Below are 10,936 nucleotides of genomic sequence, written 5' to 3'. Positions count from 1 at the left end.
AGGTAAACCCAAAGAAATCCAAGCCAACACATATCATAATTAAACTTCTTTTTTAAAAAAATTTTTTTTCAACGTTTATTTTTGGGACAGAGAGAGACAGAGCATGAACGGGGGAGGGGCAGAGAGAGAGGGAGACACAGAATCGGAAACAGGCTCCAGGCTCTGAGCCATCAGCCCAGAGCCCGACGCGGGGCTCGAACTCACGGACCGCGAGATCGTGACCTGGCTGAAGTTGGACGCTTAACCGACTGAGCCACCCAGGCGCCCCTCATAATTAAACTTCTGAAAAGCAATCAGAGAAAACATGTTGAAAGCAGTCAGAGACAAACACCTGGTCTCTAGAAGGAAAAGAGAATGACAACAGATTGTCATCAGAGACCGTGCAGGCTGGAAAGAAGTGACACACTCTTTGTCACATGCTGAAAGAACAGCTATCAATCTAGAATCCTACATCCAAAATAAGATTATACCTCGAATTTAGATATACCTAAAATATCTTTCAGAGCAAAAGGGGAAAGGAAAACATTCTCAGACGAAGGAAACAAGAAAATGTGTCGCCAGTTGACCTAACCCTAAAAGAGTGGATAAAGGACATTTTCTAACAAGAAAGGAAAAGATAAAAAAACCTCAGAACATCAGGAGGAAAGACACGGTCAGCAAAACTATCAGTAAATGCAGCAGGCTTTCCTTCTGGAGCTTTCTAAAGTATGTTTGATGGTGAAAACAGTTTTCAATTGTCTGATGTGAGTTGCAAAAGAAAAACAAAGTTGCCATTCAAGCTAACGTGTTCCCTTTAACCGTGGGCCCTATGTATTTCATCTCAATGTTCAACAATAGAATGTTTCTTCCTTTCTACAGTGAATAAGCACATTTTGCCCAGTAACTTTAAGCTGCCATTTTTGCAAATTGAAATTCTCTTACTAAGGAAAAGTTCTTTACTGACGGAAAACGATATAATTAATGGTTAATAATGCCAGCATAGTACTACTCACAAACATGCACAAAGATCTTTTTTATATTATGCTGAATTTTTGCCAGTGGAAATAAGATATTAATGAAGTACCGGGGCTTTAAAGGTGGTTTATAAGTAAAATCTGGAAGACGTAGGATGAGTTTGATAAACTCCATCTTAAAAATTTCCAACTGAATAATGGTTTGGACCACAGGACGTTCAGAGGAAGTCTGCCGCGCTGGATAGCGTCTTTCTCTCCGTGATTTGTGTTTAGATTTAGCAAGGGACACGTAACGTGCCAAGTGCGAAGAAGGAAACTTCGAAGGAATGTGGTATTTGTTCCCTCAATGCACTCCAATCACACCCAGCAATGACCACGGATGCACCGAAGCCGGGCCTGGCTGTGTCCTTGCAACATCCTGAGCGGAGTATTCACTTCCTGTGGAATTTGTCAAAAACACTGAAGCAGTCTGTTCGCGGTAATCTGTTATCTGGCCATCAGCCCAGTTAAACAATTCACTTCAGCTGAGCAGGAAGGAGAAGTTGAAGAGTGAGAAGCGAATGGAAATCTTCTGGGATTCCCTTAGGGGCCGCCACTCAAAACGTGCATAATATTAGGACTATTACTTTTTAAGGATATTCAAATGAATATTAAGCATACACAAATATGTTCTACCTCTTTCAAAATAAGAGGAACATCAAGCAAAAGTATATCAAAGGCACACACACACACACACACACACACACTTTAATCTAGTCAATGGACAAAGATCAAAAAGGTTGGTAATACACAGTGCATTTGGCAAGGCAGTAAGTAAATACTCGTGTACTTTTATTGGGAGTATATACTGGCATAATACCTGTTGGCAGGTGAAAGATTTGCTTTTACCCTACTTATGAGCTAAGAAGTCAGTCTATTACTCCTTCATGAATCCTGAAATCAGACAAGGGACTCCAGGATCAGACACACAGGACTTTATTACTCACAGTACACTTGTGATGAGAAGTACCATGCGGTATAATAAAGCATGACAAGTTTCTGTAAGTGCGGGCTCGGATTGCCAAGTGAAGGAAACAGATGCAGAAAAGTACACGTAACGTTCTCGCATTTGTGCTGGTGGGGCAAAATATACGTGCATATGTGTTTCCTTGTGCTGTGTGTGCATGAGAGGTGTCCTTTCTCTAAGGACACGATAAACTGAGAGGTGGACTCAATGGCTGAGACAAGGAGTAAGAGACATTTCATTGTATATCCTTTTTACACGTTTGGATTTTTTTTTTCTTTTTTTAACGTTTATTGATTTTCGAGAGAGAGAGAGCGCGTGTGCGAGTGGGGGAGGGGCGAGACAGGGGGACAGAGGATCCAAAACAGGCTCTGTGCCAACAACACAGAGCCCAACGCAGGGCTCGAACTCACAAACCATGAGATCATGACCTGAGCTGAAGTCAGACGCTCCACCAACTGAGCCACCCCGGTGCTCCTACATGTTTTGATTTTTAAATCATGTGATTGTACCTACTCAAAAGATTAACCCAAAGAAAAGAAACTATTATCTTTTCTGAAATTCCACCAACCATTTTATTTTAATTTTTTAAATGTTTATTATTATTTTTTATCGTTTATTTATTATTGAGAGACAGAGGGAGACAGAGCATGAGCAGGGGAGGGGCAGAGGGAGGAGGAGACACAGAATCGGAAGCAGGCCCCAGGCCCCGAGCTGTCAGCCCAGAGCCCGACACTGGGCTCGAACCCACAGACCGCGAGATCATGACCTGAGCCGAAGTCGGAGGCTCAACCGACTGAGCCCCCCGGACGCCCCTCCACCAACCATTTTAAACCTAAGGTCAGGGCACTACACCGTTCCCTCTCCATTTGAGCACTTCATGCAGGGGGATCGGCTCGTATCATGATTGATTTCATCACCCGCCAGACACATTCAATATCTCACTCGATCCGCTGGGCTTCGACTTCTTGTGTATAAACTGAAAGCCCATTTTTGCCACACCTCAGACCCTTCCTTCCTGAGCCAGCCCCCCCCCCCCCCCAATCCCCCCGGTCTGGGCGGCGCCTGTCCCTCCCCTCTCGTGACAGTGCCTCCAGCAGCTGGCAACCCTAGCCGCACATGGGTCACTGGGAAGCAAGTCACAGATTAAAGCGGGAAGTTACACATTCAGCACGACGTGACACCAAGGGATTTGGATTCAAACTTTTAATAATAAATTGTGCCAGTAGAAGCTTTTCAAAGGCAATGATATATCAATAAATAATAGTTAAATTGAGTTCCTGAGAAAGAACCTACCACATGAAAGTATGTCAGCGCGGTAAATAACGGGCTTTACTACAAAATAGCGAAAATACTGAGTCACAGTACAAGCACAGCAGACTTCAGGATTTGCCATTCATACAATGTAAACCAGTACAGTTTTGTTTGTTTGTTTAGTTTAGACACTGATAAACTTGTAAGTGTTGTTGCCTAGATATACACTAAATAATGGATACGTTATGCTAAAAACTTCGAGGAAAAATATGTGGAATAATATAATGAAAAATACGATGCGTCAGGTTTTTAAAAAGCAAAAAAGAATTGAACTTTTAACTCAGATATAAATCACTTTAAATAGGAATCATACTAATTTGAAAAAAGGAATATTTGGTGTGTTTATCTATGTAGTTATATATACATCTACACTTCTAAGAAAATATGTATGGCTTCATTTTTTTTTTTATTCCAATGTCACTTTGAATAATCCTTGCTGTTTTACAAAGATTAGAAAAATGTACTGTTAAAACCCAGTTAAGTTTGATACTTCAAAGCACACGCACACACATACACACACACACACACAAATGTGGAAGAACTAAATTCCATCCTGGTAGCCATACCTCGGCTGTCCAAGACCACAGGAGGAACGACGTCACGAAACCTCTCAGTGGCAGTAGGTCGCCGCCACTGGGTTCCACGTGTCCGCGATGCCGGTGAGAGTGTCTGGACGAGCGAAACGGACACAGTCCCAGGATGAACTTAAAATTTTTGGCATGTCTAAATTAATCCCTTTTGACGTGTACGAGTTTAGTATATGACAAGTGTTGAAGTTTGCCCCCCAAGACACACACACAAAGATCGCTTCTCAGTTACACATCTGCATTTCTTTAACAAAACAGTAAGGGTTACAATCACAGCGAAGAAGTCACCCACACGATACGTTATCAGCACACTGTCTAGAACATCTCATTTAAAGATACTCAGTAAAAACATATTCACAGAACCTGCTGTGAATGGCAAGATATGGTAATTTTATAATAGAAAAACCCTGCTCATGCAGTACTCTCTACATACCAGACATCTGAAATCACACCCACATGATCACCTTGCTCACACTTTCTATTATACTATAATATGCAAAAAGCAAAAAAAAAAAAAGCAGCTTTTAACATTATATCACAATTTTGAAATGTGGGAAAAAATACAAAACAAAAACCACTGTGTGAATAAAATGGCATCAGTAATATCAGAACAGTGTTATCTTTTTTTTTTTTTTTTACACATTATTGCACAGAGATTTCTTATCACATGTTCTTCAGTTTTTATGTCTCTTCCTAAATGTGAATAAGTGCTATGGATAAAATACAAATGTAGAAAATAACAGCAGCATGATTTGTCAAAGTTAATCCCTATAATTTAGTAGGAAAATGGCTATAAACAAAATAAGTGCTCTTTCTAAACTGTACTAAGTTTTAAAAATATTGTTTTAATGCAGTGAAGGTCCTCGAAAGCCAATTCAAAGCAATGTCGACACCCGCCCCCCACCCCCATCATTCGGAACCTGTTAGGCTTGAGTCCTCGTGTAAAAAGCTTTCTTGTTTCTTTTGGGGGTTTTGGCGAAGACCAGAACTTCCACTGCCAGACTCAACCCACCTTGAACACGGCTGAGCTCAGCTGTCCACCGGGCCTGCGGGGAGACCGGCCGCGGGCACCCCGGGCCCCCGCGGAGGCAGAGCGTCGGCGAAGCTGAGTCTACACATACACTGGCTGGCACCCTTCGGTCTGATCCCCCATATCAGAATTTTCCACGTCAGAGTCCTCGGCCTGTGAAGCGTCTGCTCCCGAAGGCTTTGGGCACCTAAAGGGGTAGCCGTTGTCGTCAAAGAACCTCCGGAAAGTGAATTCATAAAACGCGTGCTCAGGGTGTTTGTTGTTGGGAGAGGTGAGCGTGTCCCAGGCCTTAGTGCTGTCTTCACTAGCGTCGTTCCAAGGGCTCTCTTCGTCTACGGGGTCAAAGTTGGAGGTGTCCATGGGGTGGCTGATCTTGGGCACATAGGGGGCCGGCTGCTTCCGGATGTCACTGGAGAAGTCGATGGCCCCGAAGAAGGGGTGGGCCTTCAGATCGTCGGCCCCGTTCCTCCCCAGGCGCTGGTCAGCAGCACAGCACAGTTTGGTGATAAGGTCCCGGGCTTCGGCGCTCAGCTTGACCTGGGCTGGAATGTGGAGCGTGTTCTCCCAGTTTATCACCTGCAGAGACGACAGAACCAAAGTTTTCCTCTCTGTGCGCTTTTCACAGCCAACGTGAGGCCATTGTGAGACTACGTGACGAGGTGGCTTTTAAATACTTTGACCTTTGTGATGGGAGAACGATTAGAATAGGAGTACTGGCGCCACCCTGAGCAGCTGTCAAAGGCCAGTGCCGCCGAGGAGGGGGCTCACAGGCTGAGGCAGAGGGGCATGAAGCCAAATACAGACCAAAAGACACTGATTTTCTTGGATCAGGAATACACATGAGCGCGAGAATTTTGTGATTTCCATAAGAACCAAGAGTTTAACCCTCTAGGAGAATCATCACGGTTCTCATTCAGTACTTCCGGCTGAGACATGTTCAGCTGGAGTGTCAGTTAAACAAACAAACAAACAAACAAGGCAACCCTACAGAGAAGGAGAATAAAGGTGCTGGTCCTATGGCCTTCGCCTCATGTTCACAGTCAACTGCACAGACTAGCCATTGACATGTTCAGCAAATAGACTGGTTACGAAATGTGGCTACCATGAAGAGGAAACTGAAGGGCCTTCTTTATCATTTATACTCAGAATCGGGATAAAGCAAGGCCAAACTAATGGGCTTCGGGCTGGGGTGATGGAGCACTGGGTGAGGCATGGAGGTAGCTGAGTGTACGGGTGGGAGGGCTGGTCTGAACTTGAGTAGATGTTCTAGTAGAGCTAAAACTGTAAAAGTCATAGAAGAAAATGGGAAAATACTCATGACATTAGATATGGCAATGATCTCTTGGAAGACACCAAAAGCACAGGCAACAAAAAAGTACCTAAAACGGACTTCAGCAAAATTTAAAACTTTTATGCACCAAAGGACACCATGAACAGAGTGGAAAGGTAACTCCCAGAATGGGAGAATATATTTGCAAAGTGTTTCTCTGATCAGGGATTAATGCCCAGAATATATAAAGAACTCCTACAATTCAACAACAAAAACCACCTGATTTAAAAAGGGCAAAAGACTTAAATAGACATTCTCCAAAGAAGATGTACAGATGTCCAATAAGCACACGAAGAAAGGCTCAGTTGCTAATCATCAGGGAAATATAAATCAGAGCCACAATAAGATACCACCTCACACCCACAGGATGACAACTTAAAGTAAGTCGATGAAGACGGAAGAGACTGGAACCCTGTGCACTGGTGACGGACGTGTACAATCAGGCAGCCACTGTACCGAACAGTGTGGTGGTTCCTCAAAACGTTAAACACAGAATGACCCTATGATCTGGCCATCGCACTTCTGGGTATAAAGCTGCAAAATGAGAGCAGGGACGCAGATTCTTGAATACGTTCTTCGCGTTAGCCAAAAGGTAGAAACAACCCAAGTGTGTGCACCACCAGATGACGGGTAAATAAATGTGGTTTACACACACAATGGAATATTCCTCAGCTTCAGCAAGGAAGGAAGTTGTGACACATGCTACAACGTGGATGAACTCTGAAGACGTGATGCTCAGGGAAAGAAGCCAGTCGTGAAATGAGGTGCCTCGAACAGGCAACTTCCCAGAGACCAGAAGAGGGGTTACGGGGTCCGGAGGAGGCAGGAATGGGGAGCTGCTGTTTCCTGGGTACAGTTTCTGTTTGGGAGGATCAAAGTATCTGGAGATAGGTAGCGGTTAGAGTTGCACAACACTGTGAGTGCACTTAATGCCACTGGACTGTAAAATTAAAACTGGTTAAAGTGGTAAATTTTATCACAATAAAAATATTGGGTTATCATCATGCAGGCAAATTAGTAAATTAGTGGCTGGTTTGGCAATTCAATTAGGATGCAGATAATGTCAAGTTCCAATTTTATTGTTACCAGAGTGGAAACTAAGCCTTCATTTAGGGTTTTTCTAAATAAGGGATCATTAATTTAGGGTCTAACACAGACTCTGGGACACATGAATACTTCACAGAATTGTTAGTAAACACGCACGCTGGTGGGTAAGTTCAAAGAAGTACCAGGGGCGCCTGGGCGGCTCAGTCGGTAAGTGTCCGACTCTTGATTTTGGCTCAGGTCATGATCTCAAGGTCTCAAGATGGAGCCCTGCACTGGGCTGTGTGCTGGGTGTGGAGTCTGTTTAAGATTCATTCTCTCTCTCTCTCTCTCTCTCTCTGTCTCTCTGTTTCTCTCTGTCTCTCTGTCTCTCTCTCCCCCTCCCCTGCTCACACACACATGCTCTTTTCTCAAAAAAAAAAAAAAAAAAAAAAGAGGTTCCAAAGATTCCATCAGATTCTCAATTCAATCCTTCTTAAGTAATCAAATCATTTATATCAGAGAACAAATGGCTATCACTCCTTTTAAATGTTTATTTACTTTGGAGAGAGCACGAGCAGGCGAGCAGGGAAGGGGCAGAGAGAGAAAGGGGGACACAGGATCCAAAGCAGGCTCCGCCCTGATAGCACAGAGCCTAATGTGGGGCTTGAACTCATGAACCGTGAGATCATGACCCAGGCCGAAGTCGGGTGGCTCAGTCAGGCGTCCAGGTGCTCCTAAATAGCTATCATTCTAAAACTATTTAGTATTGGGGCGCCTGGGTGGCGCAGTCGGTTAAGCGTCCGACTTCAGCCAGGTCACGATCTTGCGGTCCGTGAGTTCGAGCCCCGCGTCGGGCTCTGGGCTGATGGCTCAGAGCCTGGAGTCTGCTTCCGATTCTGTGTCTCCCTCTCTCTCTGCCCCTCCCCCGTTCATGCTCTGTCTCTCTCTGTCCCAAAAATAAATAAACGTTGAAAAAAAAAAAATTTTAACGTTTATTTATTTTTGAGAGGGAGAGAGACGGAGCATGAACGGGGGAGGGTCAGAGAGAGGGAGACACAGAATCTGAAACAGGCTCCAGGCTCTGAGCTGTCAGCACAGAGCCCAATGCAGGGCTCGAACTCACGGACCGCGAGATCATGACCTGAGCCAAAGTCAGCCGCTTAACCGACTGAGCCACCCAGGCACCCCGAAAAAAAAAAAAAAATTTAAAACTATTTAGTATTAAATGATGGACAGAGAACTTAATTATTTCAAATTAATATTAGAAATACGTACTGCAAGCCTGACCGCATAGTTGATAATCTGCGGACAGATTACTGTTGATAAAACAGCCAAACAAACAACTGATTTCTTTAAATCCAGTTCCTAAAGGTTTCAGTGTCTTTCGCCCGGTAGGCACAGGTGGCGACAGAAAATGGAGGTACACGGGTCTAACGGTGCGGCTTCACTTGATTAAACGAAAATTTTATAGAGCTAATAACAGTAACACTTTGACAGCATGCAACTGACACTCCCACGCTACTCAGAATAAAAGGTCCAACGTTGGCCAGACATTCGGGGCTTCATCAGAAAGCCACGCGTGTTTGCAGCAAGCAGGTGCATGCCTCCTCCACGGGGCTGCTTAGTTCCTACCTTCAGCTGGGTCTCCGTGGGAGTCGGGGCCAAGAAGGGCGGCTGTCCCACCAGCATCTCGAAGAGAATCACGCCGACACTCCACCAGTCACAGAGCTGCGTGTACCCTGAAAGACAAGGGCTCACTCAATTCCAACACGGGCGTGGATGACTCTTAGAGAAGAATTTTGGGAAATTCTCCAATACTAATTTACTGGGAAGGGGGAAAGCGTGTTCACGCAGCATACATGTTTTGTGGCTCAGATCAGAAGGCTGGATGGGACACCTGCCAGGGACCTGACAGATTTTCTCTTATTTTCTCTCATTCGTCTGTGATACACACGGGATGCTTTTGTAATAAGACTTCTTCATCTTAAAAGATTATTATTATCGTTAGTAACATTACAACCGGGATTTTAGGTTCTTAAAGGACACAAAGACACAAATGAAAATAGTACTGACTGAAAAACAGGGCTACGCTGGTGAATGGTCAGCTGCGGCCAGTCGCGAGGGCTTCCCGGGGACGCTGGCGAAGTCAGTTTTGGAAGGAGGTGCGGGACGAGAAGAGGAAGAGGGAGAGTGCCCTTTGGCAAGGGAAACAATTGTCCCCTGAGACCCGGCATGAGGCGCTACCTGAGCCAGGCCCTTGGTCACGGAGCTCCCGAGACGCGGCAGCTGAGGCCGGGGCACCCTACGGCTCGGACAGGACCAGCCTCACCGAGGCAGGAGGACAGGCTCATTTTTCTTCGATCTTCTCTCACTTTTCCTTCAAAGCTCTGCATCCCAGTCCCAGCTATGCTCCAGTCTCGGTGTCACCTCGTCCCCGCTAACCTGAACTGGGCCTTGGGACGTGCCGGCAGCATTTGCCAGCTCTGTTCTCCCTCCGTCCCATGCCTTCCACCCCAGCCTGGCACTGGAGGCAGGGGGGTGGGGATGGGGGAGAAGGGGAAGTCGGCCCCCTAGTTCCCGGACTCCTGCACGTGTTGGGGTGCTGGAGACAGTGGGAAGGGGATGGGGGAGACACCGCCACAGGAAGGAGAGAATGAGGCTGCTGCTGGGCGGCGAGGCTGATAATCACAACCACCTCTCAAGGTAGTTCTTGTGATGCCTGCGGCTCTGAGTGAGGGGCTAAGTGATTTGCCTTGGATTTCCACGGCTGACAGAGAAAACTCGGGGCCGAACAGACTCCATAGACCTGAAACCACACGTGTGAAAAGACAGGTCACCGATCTCTGGACGGATCACACTGTTGCCGTGGGCCACGCGACTGATCACAGAAAGGTTCCTCTTGTACTCAACCAAACGTCGTCGTTGGTAGAACACGGCAACCACACGGAGGCCGATCTTACTGAACACTTGTACTTTTATGCGCACCACCGTCCCCAAACGTCACCCTCCAGCGATCCTGGACTAGCAGAGAGAAGTGGAGGGAAACACTATTTGTGTTTTGACGTACCGGATCACCAGTGGAATTTGGCAGGAGCAGCTGGGAGCCTGGGCAAGGAAGAGTCAGAGCGAGAGCGTGTCTCAGGCAGACCGAGAAGTGTCCGGGTGACCTCACGGTCGGTTCTTAAAAACCAGGTGCGAAGAGATTTCTCTTGGGGTCTAGATGGAAAGCCCACGCCCACTCTACACCCTACACCCACTCTATCCCTTCCCGGCCCAAGGAGGGGCTAGCGAGGTAGGCCTAATGGCGGACGTCGTCTTTCACGCTGGAAGCAAGAGCAGCCACAGAACCGACGTGCGGTGCACTGGAGGCCTGCTTGTTAAGGAAATCGTTTCCCTCTCAGGCTTCCGTGAGAATAAACATACAACGAGACTATTCGGAGTCTCAGAAAGCTGGAGCTAGAGACTCTTAGAGGTCATGGCTGTGGCCGGAAGCGCGTACCTTTTCGCAGCAGCACTTCGGGTGCGATGTAATTTGGGGTCCCGACCAGGGAGTGGGCCAGACACCTCTGGTGCTGCTTCCGGGCTCTCTGCTCCAGCGTCTTCAGCCGGTCTCCACATCGACAGTTAGACACGTCATCCCAGAGGTCACTGGGCTCCATGCTGTCCTGTCTGATGTGGCTCCCTTTCACCCCG

General features: G+C 46.3%; 1 protein-coding gene across 4 annotated transcripts in view; it reads right to left on the bottom strand.

Annotated features, from left to right (window-relative positions):
• Positions 1-3,147: 3,147 nt before the first annotated feature.
• LATS2 (large tumor suppressor kinase 2) overlaps positions 3,148-10,936 on the bottom strand; it is a 78,620-nt gene continuing 70,831 nt past the window's right edge. For all 4 annotated transcript variants that reach the window (XM_086715257.1, XM_086715254.1, XM_086715256.1 and 1 more), the window contains 3 exons: positions 10,743-10,925; positions 8,876-8,982; positions 3,148-5,463 (listed from right to left, as the gene is read on the bottom strand). In XM_086715257.1, the coding sequence (XP_086571383.1) occupies positions 4,969-5,463; positions 8,876-8,982; positions 10,743-10,925 (785 nt within the window). In that variant the 3' untranslated portion in view covers positions 3,148-4,968. The remainder of the gene's footprint in view (positions 5,464-8,875; positions 8,983-10,742; positions 10,926-10,936) is intronic.

This window comes from Puma concolor, chromosome A1 (assembly GCF_028749965.1).
Source record: "Puma concolor isolate L17-30 chromosome A1, mPumCon1.1.hap2, whole genome shotgun sequence".
Taxonomy (NCBI): domain Eukaryota; kingdom Metazoa; phylum Chordata; class Mammalia; order Carnivora; family Felidae; genus Puma; species Puma concolor.
Note: the sequence above shows the minus strand (reverse complement) of the source record. Positions and strands in the feature narration are given on the sequence as shown.